Source organism: Lipomyces chichibuensis (genome assembly GCF_038497645.1).
Source record: "Lipomyces chichibuensis strain CBS 12929 unplaced genomic scaffold V1513scaffold_33, whole genome shotgun sequence".
NCBI lineage: Eukaryota > Fungi > Ascomycota > Lipomycetes > Lipomycetales > Lipomycetaceae > Lipomyces > Lipomyces chichibuensis.
In genome coordinates, this window is record NW_027117485.1 from 113,647 (window position 1) to 131,469 (window position 17,823).

Here is a 17,823-nt window from a genome sequence, read left to right on the forward strand (position 1 = left end):
TGCGGCTGAAGAGGTTTCGTGCATTAAAAGCAGTCACGTCTAGTCCACAACATTAGGGCGCAAACTGAACCCTATCAGTCATTTTCCGACGACTCGTAGACTGCGACGGCCTAAATTGTCCGTATCGCAAATTCAACCACCATACAATTGTTCCCTTGATACAGATCAATAATGGGTTCCAAATTTTTGAAGCAGGGCAAAGTTGGTATGTATTTTGTTTACTTTCTTATATTTGTCATTTCAGATACTAATAGTATAATAGCGATCGTTGTCAACGGCCGCTATGCTGGCAAGAAAGTCGTGATCATCAAGCCACAGGACGACGGCACGAAGAGCCACCCCTTCGGCCATGCTCTCGTTGCTGGCGTTGAGCGCTACCCATTGAAGGTTACGAAGCGAATGGGATCCAAGAAGGTCGCGAAGAGATCGAAGATAAAGCCATTCATCAAAGCCATTAACTACAATCATCTCATGCCCACCCGATACACTCTCGACCTCGAGTCACTGAAGAACGTTGTTACCAACGACACTTTTAAGGAGCCTTCCCAGAGAGAAGATGCCAAGAAGGCCGTCAAAAAAGCTTTTGAGGAGAGATACCAGGTACGTTTAATTTAGTTAATGAAGCAATACAATATTAACGTCACTGAACAGAGTGGCCGGAACAAATGGTTCTTTACGAAGCTTCGTTTTTAAGTGTTGTGGCTCAATGGTTAATGAACAGTAAAATTGGTATGGTCAGGTTGTCATATAGTTACCTATTGTGTCTAGGAAAAGCAACGTTGTGAAATAATTAAATTCTATTAGAAGCATATTTACTTGTCACGGTCTTGGGTTTCAACTGCAGTTTTTGGTGGCGGAGCGCAAATGTGGATACCGCAACATCAACGAAGTTGTAGATCCGCACGCGCAATGGAAATATTGATAATTTCACTTGCTACAGTTTAGCAAAAGACAATCCGACAAACCGTGAGAGATACCATATTTTACAATATATTTTATGCCCCGCTAGCCCTCAAATGCGACCTGAATAATATACATGGAAGTGTACACTAGCCCTTGTTCTCCGCCTCCCTAATCGCAACACCGATAATTTGCTTCTCCCTCTCTTTTGCATATGGCATTGTACCCTTCTTGCTTCTTCTGCGCATATTGTCTTCTTTCCTTTTAATGCTGGCCAGCTCGATTCTCTTCGTCTCACTGGCAGTCTTGATCGGCTTGGGAAGATGCCTGTGGCGACTAATCCTCCGAATCTCCGGCATATTCTTATATCGCTCCTTGAGCGCAGCATCATACTCGAGTTTGGATCTTTCGCGTGCAGACTTAACATTCGACCTTGACGCGGCATCGGCTCTCCAAAGTCTGACATTTCCTTCGTCCGATCCTGACATGATATACTTGGTGTCCATGGTAAAGCGCACGCAAAATATTCGCTGCATCCGTTTGGTGTGATAAATATCCCTCGAATGGCCTTCATTCACTCTGTATATTCGTAGCGTTTTGTCGTAGGATCCCGTTACTAGCTCTTGTCCTGTAGGCGAGAAATCAACGTCCATAACGGCAGAAACGTGGTCTTTGTAAACATTCAATGATCGTGTCAGGTTTCTCATATCATATAAATATACGTTATGGTCTTCATTAGCAGCGGCAAAATTAAAGGCTTCAATCGGGTTCCAACAGACTGCATTTGTTCGCATCAGCGTTACTAATTTCTGAACAGGTGCCTTTGATCGTATATCATGGATCACAATGGATCGATCGCTTCCTGTTGACGCGACTATTGACTGTTCCGTTTGATTAAACTTCACAGTATTCACATTGTCGGCTCCCCAAGACAAGTCGGCGGTGGGTTTCGACCGATTCTCATCCCACAGTTGTACTGCATTCGAGGACGTTACGAAGACTGGATTCGATCGATGATGGTCTATACCTGTGAATCCACTAGAGCCGAGGAACGTTTTCGACGGGCCACCACTGTGATCTGTGTTCATGACATCCCATAGCTTTACCGTATTATCCATACCACACGACAGTAAGTTTCCATCAAGTGTAACGGCCAAGCCTTTCACAATGCCCCGATGAGCTGTGAATGACTCCACCTCTTCTCTAGATGATAGATCCCAATACTTTATGACACCATCACCGCTACCACTGGCCGCTGAATTCAGTCGTCGTGTATGCTTGGCTATGCAATAGACGCCGTCGATGTGGCCATTGCCCAGTTGACCGACAAACGGCGCCGCAAACACTCGCTCCTAGTAGACACGTTAGACGACCCATAAAAGCACCTCAGCAAGCATGAAAGTCACGTACAAGTTTGGTGGCATTGAGAGCTCGAGTATATTCCCTTGCACGTTCAAATGGATGAAGTTCTGGATCAAGATTTCTCGGGAGCCGAGAGACTTCACAATTCCTTGCCGGGAGATAAACGTCCGACGATCTACTGAGTGTTTTCACTTTCTAAGGCAAAATTTAGTGTGCAATAACCAATATAATCATCATTCGATATATACCATCGTGAAGACCGCCTGTGCTAAGTGGCGAGCAATATATTCGAGACCGTCGAAAATTTGTTTGTACCGACGACCGAGGGCGTTGGGACTTCTGGGAGTTTGCACTTGGAACTTAATTTTAGTTTTGCGTGGACAATTGGTGACGCACAAAGCTAGTAAACAAATAACACAAGCAAACAAATAATACAAAATATCGCTACAGTTTCTGCAAAAGGAATTGCCAATGATCCCATAAGTCTGATACTTTGCCTTACTTGTGTTATCGATTTTGGTAGTTATGTAAATATACCTGTGATTCCAACATTGATTCCAACATGGGTGTTCCTGGGTAAGTTGCACAAATTGATATACCGTCCACAAGCAAGTACACAGGCACTTACTCTTACACAGACTGTGGGAATTTTTGGATGAAAACAACATAGGGGAAGATATATGTGAGCAGATTTGTGCAGGATGATGAGGATTTAGAATATGGAAGCTTAACATCACTTAGGTATATCAAAGCTAGCTGAGCGGCTGTATGAAGAGAAGAGACGGCGATTACGTGTGGCTATTGATGGAAACCTTTGGAGCTTTAAGAACAGAGGAGGCAAGGGCGGAAAGTACCCTGAGCGACGCACTTTCTATTATAAGCTTAATAAGTTAATGGGACTTGGTATTGATGCTGTTTTCGTGTTCGATGGACCCCAAAAGCCGGAATTCAAGAGGAATAAGTTGGTATCAACAGTTCAACCAAAAGAGGTGACCGAGATGAGTGAGCTATGCAAACACTTTGGCTTCGAAGTGTTAATAGCTCCAGGAGAAGCTGAGGCTGAGTGTGCTCATTTGCAGCGGCACGGACTGGTTGACTACGTTATGACCGATGACGTGGATTCACTCATGTTTGGCTCTTCGTATGTCTTGAAAGGGTGGAAACCATATCACAATGGCTCTCCTGCGGCAGTTTCTGTAACATTGTATTCTTTAAAGCAGATTGAAGAAAAACTGAGACTTACTAGAGCTGGTATGGTACTAATAGCTATGATGTCAGGTGGTGATTACAATCCGGCCGGTGTTGTGCGCTGTGGGCCTAAGACAGCCATTGAGATTGGACAGGCTGGCTATGGTGAATCGTTGATCAAGTGCGACTTTCAAAAAGACAAGATTAATGATTGGAAGGAGAAATTAATTGAGTCGCTGCGAAATAACAAGTCCGGTGAGTTTCGAAATCGACATCGAGCGATTAATCTTTCTGAAGATTTTCCACAGAAGGATCTCTTCAATAGTTACTTTAACCCCATCGTGTCTAAACGGACTGATCATTTTTGCTGGGACAACCACTTGAACATGTTTGGTATCCAGCAATTTGTGGCGACCTATATGAAATTAGATTATCACAGGTTTGCGATAAAGATTTCACCATCACTGGCTATACGCAAGTTAACCAGACTTGAAAACTTTCCTACGCTAAATGCTGGAAAAGCACGCGTTCACAGTTCTACGGGGGGGATTCTAGAAGTCCGGGTATCTATTGTACCGGCAGAAGTTCTCGGAGCTGATCGCTCCAGAGAAGCATTCGATAAGAGTTCCCTGGTGTCTCGGTCTGATCGGTCAGACACTGAGAGTGCCACAGACGAGTCCGAGTCATCTAAGCTGGCTTCAAATGTAATCCACATATGGATACCTCATTATATTGCCAATACTTCGAAGCAAATTCAGGATCAGATTATACAATGGCAAAAAAATGAGTTAGCTCCGAAGTCTAAGGCCAAAAAAGCCGGTGCGATACAGAAGACAACCCTGGATTCTTTCTTGGTGAAGTCCAGCGAGAAGTGAGAATTTGTGAACTGCTGTAGGACCTGAAATGTTACTAATGATTTGCCACAGGATGAAATTCGATAATCAAGAGAATGCTCGCCCAACAAGATTCTCCGCACTGCAACAAGAGGATTTCCCTTCAGCTCTCAACTCGACTGCTGAGAAATATCGAAGTAAAAGTGAGACGTTATGCCAATCACAACGAAACAAGAAAATGCATACGGAGGTACTGAGCTTGTCTAAATGCGAGGAAAATTCCATTTTGCCTTCAGCTGGCGGTCGCGGATCCCGGCAGCCAACAGCTCGTGACTCGTTTTTCCCAAAATGCCTGGCCAAGCCAATGACTGATCTTGGACACTTCAGCTCGTCACCGTCTGAAATAATTTGCCTAGCATCTTCATCGCCAATGTCTTCTCCATTGTCCCAAAATACAGCGAGGGGTAATCATTTACCGCGGTCGCTAATTGATATATATGGCATAGGTGACAAACAAGACGTCATAGAGGTCACCTCCAGTGATGATGACAGAGAGTCATAGACAGCGGCCCAAATTGGACTAAACTATTACTCAAAGGATTATATATTATGTATAAGCACATGAATTTTGATGTAGCGAAATAAAGTGTGCATTCGACTCGGTGTCGCAATTTTGGGAACTGTAAATTTTACTTAAATGAGGGGCTTGTACTGAAACGTCTCTTACAGCCAGACGGGCTTGTGCCACTAAAAAAATCTCGACGCTACCGACTGAGAGCCACCGTTTATCGACAATTGGGATCGCCAGTTGACATATGTCATGATGCCGTTTTCATGCTTGTCTTCTGGGATAATACGAGGGGGTTTTAGGGACCAAGGTCTGTTGGCGGCTAGCCGGCGCGTTTACAATGGTGGGACTCCACTGTCTGTGAAGGGCACTCCACATTGTATTTCGACGACAATACAATCCGTAAAAGGATATGCCACTAGAAAACGGTTAACTATGAAAGAGTATCGAAAAGTTCGGGCAAAGAGAGTTCCACATGTTGAGACAAAGGCGTATCTAAAAAGAACACCCTTGAGGGGAACTAATCCCATCTTTGGAACGTATTCGACATTAGTTAAGCAGATTCTTCGAACGCTGCGTACAGAGGATCCGCGCGCGCTTACTCCGGATTCAGTGATTACGCCGTCGTCGCCGTTTTACATTTCAAAGATGACCCCAGGATATGGAGTGACTGAGAAAGAGCTACAACGTACAACTTATGGCGCCGAGAAGGCGGCGGCAATGCGAGCAGCGCCGGTTCTCCATGAGTGGCCGGCTAAGGCACCTCTAGCGAAAGCAGAGAAAATCAAGCTAGAGGCAACTCATCGAATTCTCAGCCTTAGGCATGGTAATGCCGATCAGGAAAAAGCGCATTTGATAAAAGCGGTTGTGAAGGAGTTTGGAGACAGTGAAATTGACACTGGCTCGCCTGAGTCACAAGCAGCGATTCTCACAGTCCGTATTCTCGCTATGGCTGAGCACTTGCGATATAATTTTAAAGACAAGATTACAATGAGAAGCTTGACTATCATGATTCAGCAGCGGAATAGCATGCTGAAGTATTTAAAGAAGAAGAGCCTTCCTCGTTATATGTCCTGCTTGAAGAAACTGGGATTGGACGATAGTGTTGTCTCGAAAGAGTTTAGATTCTCAAAGAGACTGTTAGAGTAGTGTTCGTGACGGTAGTCTATGGTGTATGTGTAAATATTTTGACTGCTTCGCCCAGTATTGTTTATAAATAAAAAGCTGTAATTGTCAGCATAAGGATGACATGGTATGCCACATTCAGTTCCTTTTTAAGATGATCGATCCAAATTTACTACCTAATGACTAACATATCATAAAATATATACATCTCATGCAAAACAGCGCATTAGCTTACCCAGCCGAAACTGTCATAGGCATGCTATTAAAGGCAACCATACGCTTTCCCAACGGCGATCTCCGTTGCCACATTTTGGCCATCTAGACTCGTCTAACTAATAAGACTTCAATTTCTTCGCAAGGTCTCTTTGTTTCTCCAGTGCCGCAACCCATGGATTGGTCTCGTTTGCAGCTGTAAATTCCTGCCTGTCATTCTCGTCTGCCATAATACCCCAAAACTCTCCGCCTACTCTTGCAAGTGATTGTGACGAGTATATGACTTGTAGATAAAGCGATGCATAACTCGATTTATCAGGGACCATAGGCAACATATCCTTGATTGTATTTTTCAAATCCATCGTAGTATGGTAAATAAAAGAAGACAATAGCTGTTCACCAGCATCCACTACTGATGTGTCAGACACATCTTTGGATCCTGTTAATTGAGTGCTTAATGTACTAGAACCGACTTTTGACGATTCTTTGTCATTTTCCTTGGGAAATATTGACCTGAAGCCGACAATTGCTGCGAAAACGAATTCCCGGAAGAATTCAATGTACCTTTTCAAATACTTTTCCGGTATCGACTTCAAGGGGTCAAGTGACTGAAGCTGAGACTTCAAGTGTATCATTCTCGAAAGGAGGTATATGTGTTGTAGCTCCAACGTCGGATTCGGTGAGGCTTGAAAAGGTTGTAACCGGCGAAGGTAAGATATGACCTTGATGGCGGTCGGCAGTTGCACATTTTCTCGCAGCAATCGCAACAGAATTGTTGTCATTTCTAAAAGGGCATCGTCAACTTCTGCCTGAATCATCTCGATAACTGTGACATTCTTGTATCGGATAGCTAGTCGTCTAACGTGACCAACTAAATCCAGAGCTTCTGCATAGTATCCATTCCGCACGCATGTCAGCACTAAGGACGGCAGCTCCAAGATATCCAAGACTTTGTCAACATTTGATAGTAATGTAGCAGATGCTTGTCGATCGTTAACCGGATGAAACTGTGATACGTTGGATTCTAGCTCTGGGATGATCTGTGAAAGTGACGGAACCTTAAGAGTCAAAGAATTGAAACTATCTGTAAATGCCTTTAAGGTTGCCGATGTCGATAATAGATGTGGCCGAGAATTAATGGCCAAACTTGTGAGCGACTTGTCGACAGCCTGAAGGGACGCGCTTAGTTGAGCTGCCTCGGAAGAGATTGACGAGACCTGTAGCCCGCGAATATGCTGCAAATAGTCTGCGAGTAGGACTGGCTGCGGTGACGTTGTGAGACCTGCAACAACATTCTTCGGAAGATGAGGCATCAACATATCCAGTAACGGGTCTGCCATGTCTTATAGTGACTGTACAGACTAGATGTCCGTACTAAAGCTGCTAATTCATCGATATTCAACAAGATGCGCTGCTGTAGTCGTTTGTGCGCTCTAAGGTTAGGTTCATAGCTAACATCAGGGGCTACATCTGTAGGTACCATGTAACATGACATCTGAACTGACCGTTTGCGCCTTAGGCGGGCAAACTTTGTAGCGAGTGCGGCGCAATCGAGTATCCGCTAAGGTGTTTAGTGCCAGTAAACCAACATGGAGTTGGCGTATGGCAGTTGTACCCAACATTGACGATGCTGACCCGTATACGTTGGTAAGCCATGATTATTGCGCCATTGTGTCTCGACATGTCCCCAAAGGCTGACCCGACTCGGACTTTTGATATCCATTATCGGCGGTCTCGAGGAGAACGTGCGCAACGCAAACCCTTGAGCCACTCTAACGTTGCTCTTCGTCTCTTAACTACTCTAGCACCAATTGGAGCAACCTCACGTTCTGCGGGGGTCTGATTGCTCACAACGTTGTAAGTTTAGTGTTGTTCCTTTCTGATAGTATCTTGTTCTCAATTATAAGCTGTCAATGGCGCTGACATTCCAGATTTAGGCGTACTATTTCAGAATTTTCCCCTTTAATTCCGCATTGACAATACAGTAATAATGGAAGGAATATTCTTCAACGGAAACAAGTAAGTAGCTGGGAGTACGCAATGCTGGCCTACTGCACAAGTTGTTTGCATGGATTGAATTGCTATCGGGAAAGTGCGGAGGATGGCTGTTCCTTGACGGGTTTCATCTTCCAGCCTTAATACGCTCTTCCTTCTTTGAGCAATGACTGCACCGGAGAGTATTGACAATTTCAGAGAGGCTGTTTCTAATGATATCTGCTAGCGGTTATATTGAGGGAATTGTTCGCGGCTATCGCTCTGGTCTCCTGACTAGCGCCGTCTACTCCAACTTGACTCAGTGCGACACTCTGGAAGGTACTTGCTGCGATCCGTGGCTCTGTACTGTGAATATTGAATTACTAACTATGGTTAAAGATTTGAAACTTCAACTCTCGGCTACGGACTACGGTAACTTTTTGGCCAATGTTCCTGGTTCGCTATCGACTTCGATTATTGCCGAAAAGGCTACCCAGAAACTTATTGAGGAGTTCCGTTACATTCGAGCGCAGGCTGTCCAGCCATTGAGTAAATTTATGGACTTTATTACTTACGCCTATATGATCGACAACGTTGCTTTATTAATTACCGGTACCTTACACGAGCGTGACACTCATGAACTATTAGTGAGGTGTCACCCACTGGGCTGGTTCGAGTCTTTGCCCGCCCTTTGCGTTGCTACTAATGTAGAGGAACTTTACAACACTGTTTTGATTGATACTCCGTTGGCACCATACTTCAAAGACTGCCTGTCTGCTGCCGATCTTGATGATCTCAACATTGAAATCATCCGTAACACCCTGTACAGAGCATACCTTGAGGACTTTTACGCCTTTTGCAAGAACCTGTCACATCCTTCGAACGATATCATGGCTTCTCTTCTCGAATTCGAGGCCGACCGTCGGGTCATTAATATCAGTCTCAACTCGTTTGGAACCGATATTACCCGCGATGAGCGCCTACAGCTGTCGCCTAAGTTCGGCAAGCTCTACCCATCTGGCACTGAAGCTTTGGCCAGCGCGGACGACATCGAGCAGGTATGTATTAGATTTGACGCAAGTTTTTATACATAAGGCTAAATTAATAGGTCCGTATTACTGTCGAATCGGTTGGCGATTACAAAGGATTCTTCGATACCTCAAACAACAAGTCACTGGAGGATCATTTCTATCTGAGAGAGATGGAGCTTTGCCGGAATGCTTTCACTCAGCAATTTACGTATAGCGCTATCTGGGCTTGGGTTAAAGCTAAAGAGCAAGAGATCAGAAATATTACGTGGATTGCTGAATGTGTAAGTTTACGAAACGTACACGTCATTTATGGGGTTACTGACAATAATTTCTCTAGATTGCTCAAAACCAGAAGGAAAGAATCCAGAATTACATATCTGTTTTCTAAGGATAATCTATTAAAAGTAAAATGAGAAAACACTTTTTTTGGGTTCTTCTAAAATTGTGCGTCTTCAATGTTATGATACGGGGATTGTTAATCATTCATTTTTAAGGTTATTGGTCATCTTTGTAGTTTTTTTTTGTCACCCGCTTCATTTTGTTACATATTTTATTCGATTTCAATATAATTTCATGGATGAAGTTTGATTGGTAATATTTCTCTGCCGTGACGTAAATTTATATTTAGTGTGTCGATTTATTCAATTTTGGCATCATTCCGAAATGTGATTATGATTATCGTGTAGAAATTGCCCATATTGATGAATAACAAGTAATTGGAGCAGTTTTACGACCAACAAACCCACAGCCTTCTGCCATTTGGGGGGTCTCAACTTCCTGATGGCTAGTATTTACATGGCCACAGTCTTCCTCAACCCACGGATAACATCTTTGAGAGATAATGTCGGATCTAGCTGAAAATGGTTTAACTTCAGTTAAGGGCTGTGGCTAATTTGGGGTAGACCCTTCATAAGTCAGTAGTCATCCTTTCCGAACCCGAAGCGACAAACTCTATCACCGCCAACAACGAATCGTGCCTGGTCGATAGAAGCGTACCTTTCATTTCGCGGAGCTGCGAAATAATTTGACATCGTGGCCTTCCTACCATCTCAATAATTCAGATAGTGAAGTTCATAAAATTTGAGGACTCCACGCTTGGTTTATTAGGTGCCGTTGACAGGTCCTCCGAATTGGCTAAATTATTATCTTATTCGCGCCTCACCGTTCGCCCCACCGAGACAGGAGTCAACTGCCAAACGGCATAATTGTTATCAACACAGAAGGTAAGTTCTGGGCTATTTGTCCACATCTAGCATCTGTCATATGACTCTGTTTGTTTGGCATGATAGCCAATCTTTCTGGATGCCGTTGTTGGTGCAAAGTCTGACATTGTAGCTCATCCCACTTTCAAGGTGCGGTAGATAAATCCTTCAAAATATATTAATCGATCATTTTATTTCATAATGATTGATCCACTAGCCATTGAGTACCCAGAAAGAGTGGCCTCCTCGTTGGATGCCATTTGTGCGTACGTCCACCTTCCAGCGCTAAGCAAACACATCCATGAAGTTGTGTTGGCGTTCGCATTGTACCAAGGTTTGTTTCTATTGGGTCCTTTCTTTGGCTCTTTTGTGTCATCTTACAAGAGCTTAAATGAACGGACACGATTGAACTTCGATATTCATATTGTTTCCCAGGTGCAGTGCTTACTGATCTTGGCTCTCGCTTTCCCCGCATTCTTTGATCCGGACCTCCAGGATGATCATATATTTGCTTATTCTCCCTATGGTGGCTTGGTCTATGCATTTGCTGTCGGATATTTTGCTTGGGACAGCTATATCAGCATAAAATACATTAAGTGGTTTGGTCCCGGTTTCGCCCTTCACGGTGTTGCATCGCTGAGCGTGTTTTTGCTCAGCTTTGTAAGTTTGATTTTTTGTCGGTACAGTTGACGGGACACTAATGTGATAATCATTGTTGTAGAGACCATTTTTAATGTACTACGGTCCGATTTTCCTCTACTTTGAACTGTCGACTCCATTCCTAAACGTTCACTGGTTCGCTGGCCATCTTCCAGCTGGAACCATTTCCGAGACAGTCCAGCTTGTTAATGGTATTCTTCTTCTCGTTACGTTTTTTTCTGCCCGGCTAGTATGTGGATTCTACTCGATTGGCCGTCTTGCATTCGACGCTTGGGCTGTCTTGGACAAGATGCCTTTCTGGCTGCCTTCTGTCGTTCTCACTTCCAACCTGTCGCTCAATTGCTTAAATGTAAGTTGCTTACTGGATAATCGAGAAAGGTAACACTAAATTGTCCAATTAGGTTTACTGGTTTACGAAGATGATCAAAGCTGTTCAGCGACGAATAAATGCGGCGAAGGCAGGTACCACGGCACCTGACTTGTTGACGGAGGAGGAAGATGTCAAAGGTCACAAAATGGAATAAAGGACGTACAACCATTAGAATATAATGAAATAATTCCTATGGAGTAGACAGACGATGATTATAGATACCTCTGTAATGAGAGAACTGTATGCATTATACAAACAACATGACGTTACTGATCAATATCCCAAAATTATATTCCCAAACTCCACAATTTGCCCACATATATTAAAGATCAAATGCTATTCCTGAAATATTAGTTTTTCTCTTCTTTCTGTCGGCAATTAAGGTCTTCCAATCTTCTTCCAACTCTTCACTGTCACTCGAACTATCACCATTCTCAACTGCAGCAGCTTTTATTTCTCTTATATTTCTCTTCTTCTCGCGACGAAGGTCTCGTCGCTCTTTGCGCTCGGATTGCTCTGACCAAGCCTTGCTTGTTGCTTTGGGTGGACCATGCTTAGCTACGGCTTTAGAGGCACTACTATTCAGCTCTTCCTGACGGGCTTGTTCTTTCTGAGGATCCTTGTATTTGTATGTGTCCATCTACTCTAAGCATTAGCACGATATATCTGATTACACAGGACCAGTGACTTACGTCAATATCTTCAACTAGCCAGCCTTTCTCGGGAATATTCCGCGCAGACTTCAGCTCGGGCATGCTTGGCAATCTTAATAAGCCATAGGCCAGTCCAAACCCCACGAAGTCGAATTCGCTCATCCGGAAAATCGAGGTCATGGTATGCTTAGTGTAGAATCGTACGTAACTGACATACGCTTTCACAGCCTTGGTAAGAGATCGTTAACAAAAATAAGCATACACGACTTAACGACACGGCTTACCATATCATGATTTTCTCGGTTATCCAGAATCCAGTCTCGAAAATTTCGGTAGAATTCAGTCACTAACTCCGAGAGCCCAGTCTCGTCTGCCTCCTGCATTCTAACTTTTTTTACTTGCATAAGATCGACATAACTTTCCTCTCTTCCTTTTGTCAAGAACACGTAGCCCTCACCATACCGACCAGCACGTGCAGCACGTCCAGCTCTATGCAAGAACAAGTTCGCCTCATACGGAGGATCAATCTGGATTACTACATCCACCTCCGGTATGTCAAGCCCTCGGGCAGCAACATCGGTAGTCAACAAGACTGACTTCTTCATAGTATTAATGAAATTGTTCAGGGTCTTTGTACGCGGGCCTTGTGGCAGTTTTCCATGCAGAGAGAAGAGTTGTGTGTCGGCTGACTGGCTACTTTGAAGCTTCGGCAAAATTGACGTCAAAACCAAGTAAAAATACACCACAGACGCGCAGGTTGGGAAGTACACGATTGCTTTCCTGTATGTTAACGTGTTTATTTTGTGGATCAGGGACGGTATCTTGGACTCTGGGGAAAGAACCGAATACGAAATCGACAAAGTCGTAGGAACTTTCTGTTCGTACTCGCCATCGCCGACTTTCACAACAATCTTAACTGGATTCCGCAAGCCGACTCGAACCAATTCACCAACTGCAGATGTGACTGTCGCAGAAAATAATCCTGATCGTCGTTGCTTTGGAAGAATCTGCAGTATTCCGCTAATTGTCTTGTCGAACCCAAGATCAAGTAACCGGTCCGCTTCATCGAGGATCAGTACCTCAAGACTGGAAGAGTGAACATGTGGAGATCCTAAAAACTCGAGTAGACGACCGGGAGTGCCGACAACTATTTGTGGTGATTCGGTCAAAAACTTTTGAACGTCTGAAGCCACTGTCGCGGATCCACCAATTAATAACTGTGCTTTGAAAGTTGTCGACTCCGTAGGTTGAAATTCTAGGACTGAATTTAATACTGAATAAATCTGGGATGCTAGTTCTCGAGTTGGTGCTACAATAATACCTGCGACATGACCTCGAGACACCGATCCCGCTCGAAGAATAATCTCAATAATCGGGATGAGAAATGAAATCGTCTTGCCGGACCCCGTGACGGCCTGTATACAAGAATCACTATTATTGTTCAGTCCATAGTCATACAAAGAGCGTACCTCAACAACCACATCCTTATTACTGCAGAACAGAGGGATGGTAGAAGCTTGGACTGGCGTCATCTTCGAGTATCCAAACGTCCTCACGGCATCGAGACTGCGGACAATTAACTACAAATCGACACATCTGGTTGATGCCAAAATTTTTCTAAAGTACTTACAGCCATGGTGTCAGAGAGGGAGAGAGCGTCTCCCATTGTCTGGAAGTAGACATGATAATCCAACTTCAACTTAGTGAGGGAGTTATTATAATTACAAAATTTGTATGGCCTAACCAGAGTATGAGGGCTAGCATCCGGCGACCGGTTGGGACTTGGATGGCCGACTTAATGCGCAGAAGACATGGCGGATCAGGCGTAAAAGTGAATAGCTTCGGCTGTTGGATTTTTCCCCCTCCGGCAGCAAACGAGTCATCACACATCACCTAGTTTTGGTCTCGTTGTCTCGTCAATGGTCGACTTGATCCATCTGGCTAAATATTAGTCGCACGTCTTAATAGCAAAACGGATTCCTCACAGAGCTCAAATTTTTTTGGAATAGACTCAGCAGAAAAAGCTAAAAAAATGGTCAGAAATCTCGTCGTGTTCGGTGGATCCTCCCACCCAGATTTAGTGGAGAGAATTTGCAATATTCTGGGGATACCGCAGGGCGGACTCCATACTTCGAAGTTCAGGTACGTCACACTTTTCCACTGCACTTATGAGTTCTTTGTTAAGATACCGTGTCGGTGAACCTGACTGATTATTTGTATTTACTACAGTAATGGCGAGACTTCAGTGTCTATCAAGGACTCGGTACGCGAGAAGGACGTATATGTCATTCAGTCAGGTAAATGCTATTCTTAATATTAATAGCTACGTATGCTACCTGAAAATTGTCTCACACATACTTCAGGTTGCGGACATGTCAACGACAATTTCCTAGAATTACTGATCACTATCTCGGCCTGCAAGACCGCTTCAGCAAGACGTGTCACCGCTGTCATGCCCTTCTTTCCATACAGCCGGCAACCTGACGTTCCGTACAACAAGCATGGCGCTCCTCTAGCTAAGAGCAGTACGACACCAAGGACTGATCATAATTACACGTTTGAAAGCGTTCCCCCATCGCCGAGATCTCATAGTTCCCTTGGACACAATCTCACCAACGGCCTATCTGTGCCTTCTCAAAGAAACAGCTACTTTCTTGATCGTGACTTAGATCGCAAACTTAAGTTAAAAGATCAGATGTGGCAACCAGAGGGCACTGGAGAGATCAACACGGGTTATAAGGAATGGGTTGCGCAGTCAGGTATGTAACATGGGACTGCATACGATCTCTGCTCACTGCGTACAGGGACTCTTGTCGCTGATCTTCTCACTTGCGCCGGAGCAGACCACATTATCACAATGGACCTTCACGTATGTCATGATTTACATGCTACTTCTTTGAATCAAACTTAACGAACCCCAGGATCCGCAATTCCAGGGATTCTTCGACATTCCCGTCGATAATCTATACGGAAGGCCGCTTCTACAACACTACATTGTTTCATCTATTCCCAACTTCCAAGAAGCTGTCATTGTGTCTCCGGATGCGGGCGGTGCCAAACGCGCTACCGCCATCGCTGACGCACTTGGAATGGATTTCGCTTTGATTCACAAAGAACGGCGGACGAAGTTTACGGAGAAAGGACCAGCAGCCACGATGATGCTTGTCGGCGATGTCTCTAACAGAGTGGCACTGCTCATTGATGACTTGGTGGACACATCAAATACTATCACACGGGCAGCCAAGCTCTTGAAGGATCGTGGCGCCACACATGTGTGCGCTATTATTACTCACGGTATTTTCTCTGGAGATGCCATACAACGGATTCAGGCCTCTGCACTGGACGAAGTTGTCACGACAAATTCTGCTCCACAGCATGAGCACAAGCTAGCGCTCGGAAACAAGCTTGTGATTCTGGATGTGAGCAAGATCTTTGCTGAAGCAATCCGACGAATTCATAACGGAGAGAGTGTGTCGATGTTATTTGATCACGGTGCAGGTATATAATATCGGAAAAAATATAGTGTGAGGCTTATGAACTTCTGATATTGATCAATGCTTATGGAAGATAAGCGCATGCTTTCTTCTGGTCGTCCTCATTAAAGTAGTGAGAATTTATTCAAACCACCAGGTTGATGGAGGCACTATTCCATGATATCCAATATCTTGATTGAACCCTAAGCAATATACACGTACTAAATAAACACTTAACTATACAAGACAACTATACAAAATGACACCCGATTTTCCTCATCCTATTCATGCATCTGTTTTGTGCTTTTTGTGTTTCTTCTCCTTTTTCTCTTTCTTCTCTTTCTTTTCCTTTTTGTCTTTCTTCTCTTTCTTCACTTTCTCTTCCACTTTCCCTTTCTTTTCCTTCTTTTCCTTCTTTTCCTTCTTTTCCTTCTTTTCCTTCTTTTCCTTCTTTTCCTTCTTTTCCTGCACCTCTTCAACTTCCTCTTCGTCAGATTCATCCGCAGCGGCAACCTCAACAACTGCTGGCACCTCATCCTCATCAGAATCAACCTCCTCAATTTTCCGCTTACCGTTCTTCTTGGATATGCCGTTAGTCACCGCATCGGCATCAATGTTATATGCCCTCTGGGTAGCAAACTCGAACTTAGGTTGCTGTCGAACATTGACCGGTGTCCTCACGGTGGAAATTTCCCGACCTTCCAATCCTCTCAACCGCGACTCAATCTGGACTCTGCTGTCTAATCCTATCGTTGCAACATCCTCCCTGTCTTCAGCTAAAGCATCGAATCGAAGACTGATGGCAGCTTTTGCAGCAAGCATACGAGCAATCTTTCCCTTGTTCCGGCCAGTGGCCTGTCCTATTAAGGAAGCGTGATATATTATGCCGTATTTGGGGGTATCGTGCTTAGTTTTTAGCGCTCTGAACAACGCCTTTTCGGCACCGAGAATCTGGATGGTAGAAGCCGGCGCCTTCGCCAACGATATTAAACTACCCGCATGTGCAATTAACCGCGCACCCACCAGCTCTCCTACAAGGGCAGTCAAATTTGGTGCAATTGCAGCCATTCGGGCGTTGAGATAATTGGACAGCTGCTCTCTGTATTCTGAAAAGTCAATGACCTGATCTGCCAGGGCATTGATGTTGTCGAGATCGAATTGCGTAATTTCGGTGCCCATGGAGACTTCTGCCGCGGCCTTGAGTGCCTGTTCAATCTCTTCAGGCAGGACTGACGAGAAATCAGTCTCAGATGCACGGGACCGGAACCCCATGAGCTTGATAACTCGGGCGTAAGCAACGTTGTCTTGAACTATCTTCGCCATCTCGGGGAAATGCCATCCAAACCACTCCTTGACACGCATGGCGTAGGTATTAAGTTCTTTATCCAGGTCATCGAGTAGACCGATAGCTTGGACGATCATAATGTCAACCTTGTCTGCAGAGAATTTCAGCTTATGACGACCGAGAGAGTGAGCGAGTCCGAGTGACATCACGGACAGATCCTTTTCATGAAGACCTGGGAGGAGCGACGGCAGGTTCTCTCGAACCGTCCGGTAGAGATCCTGAGTCGTAGAATCGGATATGATCTTGAACGACAAATCTGGCAGACTGTTGATGGCGTTTCCTGTTGAATTTATTAGTGCACTGACCCATAGAGCTAACATTCGTCAACATCATACCAAGCTTAGGATCAGCAACAATAAGCTTCGTCTTCTTTTCACCCGCATTTTCGGCCAACAAGTTGGCGAGCTTAGTCGAAACTTTACCCTCAATAATCGCATTCACCTCATCCAATGCACTAATCGCTGAGTCAAACTTCGAGAAAGCCTTCACCTTAAGACTAAAATTATTATTAGTCGAAGGTCCAAATAACCGAACTCAGCACAATCGCACATACGAAGATAACACCTTCTCGGAAGTCAGAAGATCAGCTGTCGAATCGAGAACTTTTTTATCCTTCGCCTTCAGCAGGGCATAGCCCGCTGATGTCTCTGTTAAAATAAGCATGAAAAACTGAATTGTCTATCTCTGTAGATAGGACTAGCAGCTGAAATATGAAATGTGCAGTGAAGAAAATTGGGAGCCTTCGAGGCTTTTCAAAAAATTTTTGATCATCACCCAGATTGAGCGCCGCTTCAAAAATTACGTATCGCGATGTGGTTGCAAATGTGGCATAAGTGTCATATGTGCTCAAGAGGCGGTGTGGTTCTGTTCATGAACTTTGACTAAACCTTATTTGGGCTAACCGAGCAGCAATACCAGGGGATTCG

The 17,823-nt window shown here is 44.4% G+C and overlaps 10 protein-coding genes across 10 annotated transcripts; 6 read left to right on the plus strand and 4 right to left on the minus strand.

Annotated features, from left to right (window-relative positions):
- Positions 1–123: 123 nt before the first annotated feature.
- V1513DRAFT_450070 (60S ribosomal protein eL27) lies at positions 124–1,004 on the plus strand. The gene is made up of 3 exons (XM_066898762.1): positions 124–205; positions 263–600; positions 652–1,004. The coding sequence occupies exons 1-3, from the start codon at positions 172–174 to the stop codon at positions 691–693; spliced, it is 414 nt and encodes a 137-aa protein (XP_066751954.1). The 5' UTR covers positions 124–171; the 3' UTR covers positions 694–1,004.
- V1513DRAFT_450073 (WD40-repeat-containing domain protein) lies at positions 827–2,654 on the minus strand. Its single transcript, XM_066898763.1, has 3 exons — positions 2,511–2,654; positions 2,311–2,457; positions 827–2,252 (listed from the first exon to the last, which is right to left on the minus strand). The coding sequence occupies exons 1-3, from the start codon at positions 2,511–2,513 to the stop codon at positions 1,050–1,052; spliced, it is 1,353 nt and encodes a 450-aa protein (XP_066751955.1). The 5' UTR covers positions 2,514–2,654; the 3' UTR covers positions 827–1,049.
- V1513DRAFT_418576 (PIN domain-like protein) lies at positions 2,654–4,948 on the plus strand. Its single transcript, XM_066895894.1, has 4 exons — positions 2,654–2,838; positions 2,901–2,944; positions 3,004–4,321; positions 4,377–4,948. Exons 1-4 carry the CDS (start codon positions 2,825–2,827, stop codon positions 4,843–4,845), a joined length of 1,845 nt encoding a protein of 614 aa, XP_066751956.1. The 5' UTR covers positions 2,654–2,824; the 3' UTR covers positions 4,846–4,948.
- Positions 4,949–5,042: 94 nt separating this feature from the next.
- V1513DRAFT_450079 (mitochondrial 37S ribosomal protein uS15m) lies at positions 5,043–6,147 on the plus strand. Its single transcript, XM_066898764.1, has one exon. The coding sequence runs from the start codon at positions 5,104–5,106 to the stop codon at positions 5,998–6,000; it is 897 nt and encodes a 298-aa protein (XP_066751957.1). The 5' UTR covers positions 5,043–5,103; the 3' UTR covers positions 6,001–6,147.
- V1513DRAFT_450080 (oligomeric Golgi complex subunit 8) lies at positions 6,118–7,619 on the minus strand. Its single transcript, XM_066898765.1, has one exon. It carries the CDS (start codon positions 7,527–7,529, stop codon positions 6,309–6,311), a length of 1,221 nt encoding a protein of 406 aa, XP_066751958.1. The 5' UTR covers positions 7,530–7,619; the 3' UTR covers positions 6,118–6,308.
- Positions 7,620–7,959: 340 nt separating this feature from the next.
- Positions 7,960–9,789, plus strand: V1513DRAFT_450081 (V0 complex, c/d subunit of ATPase). The gene is made up of 6 exons (XM_066898766.1): positions 7,960–8,046; positions 8,127–8,208; positions 8,411–8,502; positions 8,563–9,221; positions 9,272–9,475; positions 9,532–9,789. The coding sequence occupies exons 2-6, from the start codon at positions 8,180–8,182 to the stop codon at positions 9,580–9,582; spliced, it is 1,035 nt and encodes a 344-aa protein (XP_066751959.1). The 5' UTR covers positions 7,960–8,046; positions 8,127–8,179; the 3' UTR covers positions 9,583–9,789.
- An 808-nt stretch (positions 9,790–10,597) lies between these two features.
- Positions 10,598–11,580, plus strand: V1513DRAFT_433106 (TLC domain-containing protein; the record flags this gene model as incomplete). The annotated part of the gene is made up of 3 exons (XM_066896431.1): positions 10,598–11,056; positions 11,118–11,405; positions 11,458–11,580. The coding sequence occupies 3 exons, from the start codon at positions 10,598–10,600 to the stop codon at positions 11,578–11,580; spliced, it is 870 nt and encodes a 289-aa protein (XP_066751960.1).
- An 8-nt stretch (positions 11,581–11,588) lies between these two features.
- V1513DRAFT_450093 (P-loop containing nucleoside triphosphate hydrolase protein) lies at positions 11,589–13,818 on the minus strand. Its single transcript, XM_066898767.1, has 5 exons — positions 13,710–13,818; positions 13,549–13,645; positions 12,364–13,494; positions 12,119–12,307; positions 11,589–12,066 (listed from the first exon to the last, which is right to left on the minus strand). Exons 1-5 carry the CDS (start codon positions 13,760–13,762, stop codon positions 11,749–11,751), a joined length of 1,788 nt encoding a protein of 595 aa, XP_066751961.1. The 5' UTR covers positions 13,763–13,818; the 3' UTR covers positions 11,589–11,748.
- A 97-nt stretch (positions 13,819–13,915) lies between these two features.
- V1513DRAFT_403712 (phosphoribosyltransferase-like protein) lies at positions 13,916–15,786 on the plus strand. Its single transcript, XM_066895564.1, has 5 exons — positions 13,916–14,221; positions 14,309–14,376; positions 14,443–14,838; positions 14,884–14,948; positions 15,001–15,786. The coding sequence occupies exons 1-5, from the start codon at positions 14,112–14,114 to the stop codon at positions 15,583–15,585; spliced, it is 1,224 nt and encodes a 407-aa protein (XP_066751962.1). The 5' UTR covers positions 13,916–14,111; the 3' UTR covers positions 15,586–15,786.
- Positions 15,628–17,645, minus strand: V1513DRAFT_418595 (uncharacterized protein). Its single transcript, XM_066895895.1, has 4 exons — positions 17,451–17,645; positions 17,233–17,393; positions 16,000–17,177; positions 15,628–15,954 (listed from the first exon to the last, which is right to left on the minus strand). Exons 1-4 carry the CDS (start codon positions 17,558–17,560, stop codon positions 15,838–15,840), a joined length of 1,566 nt encoding a protein of 521 aa, XP_066751963.1. The 5' UTR covers positions 17,561–17,645; the 3' UTR covers positions 15,628–15,837.
- Between the last annotated feature and the right edge of the window lie 178 nt (positions 17,646–17,823).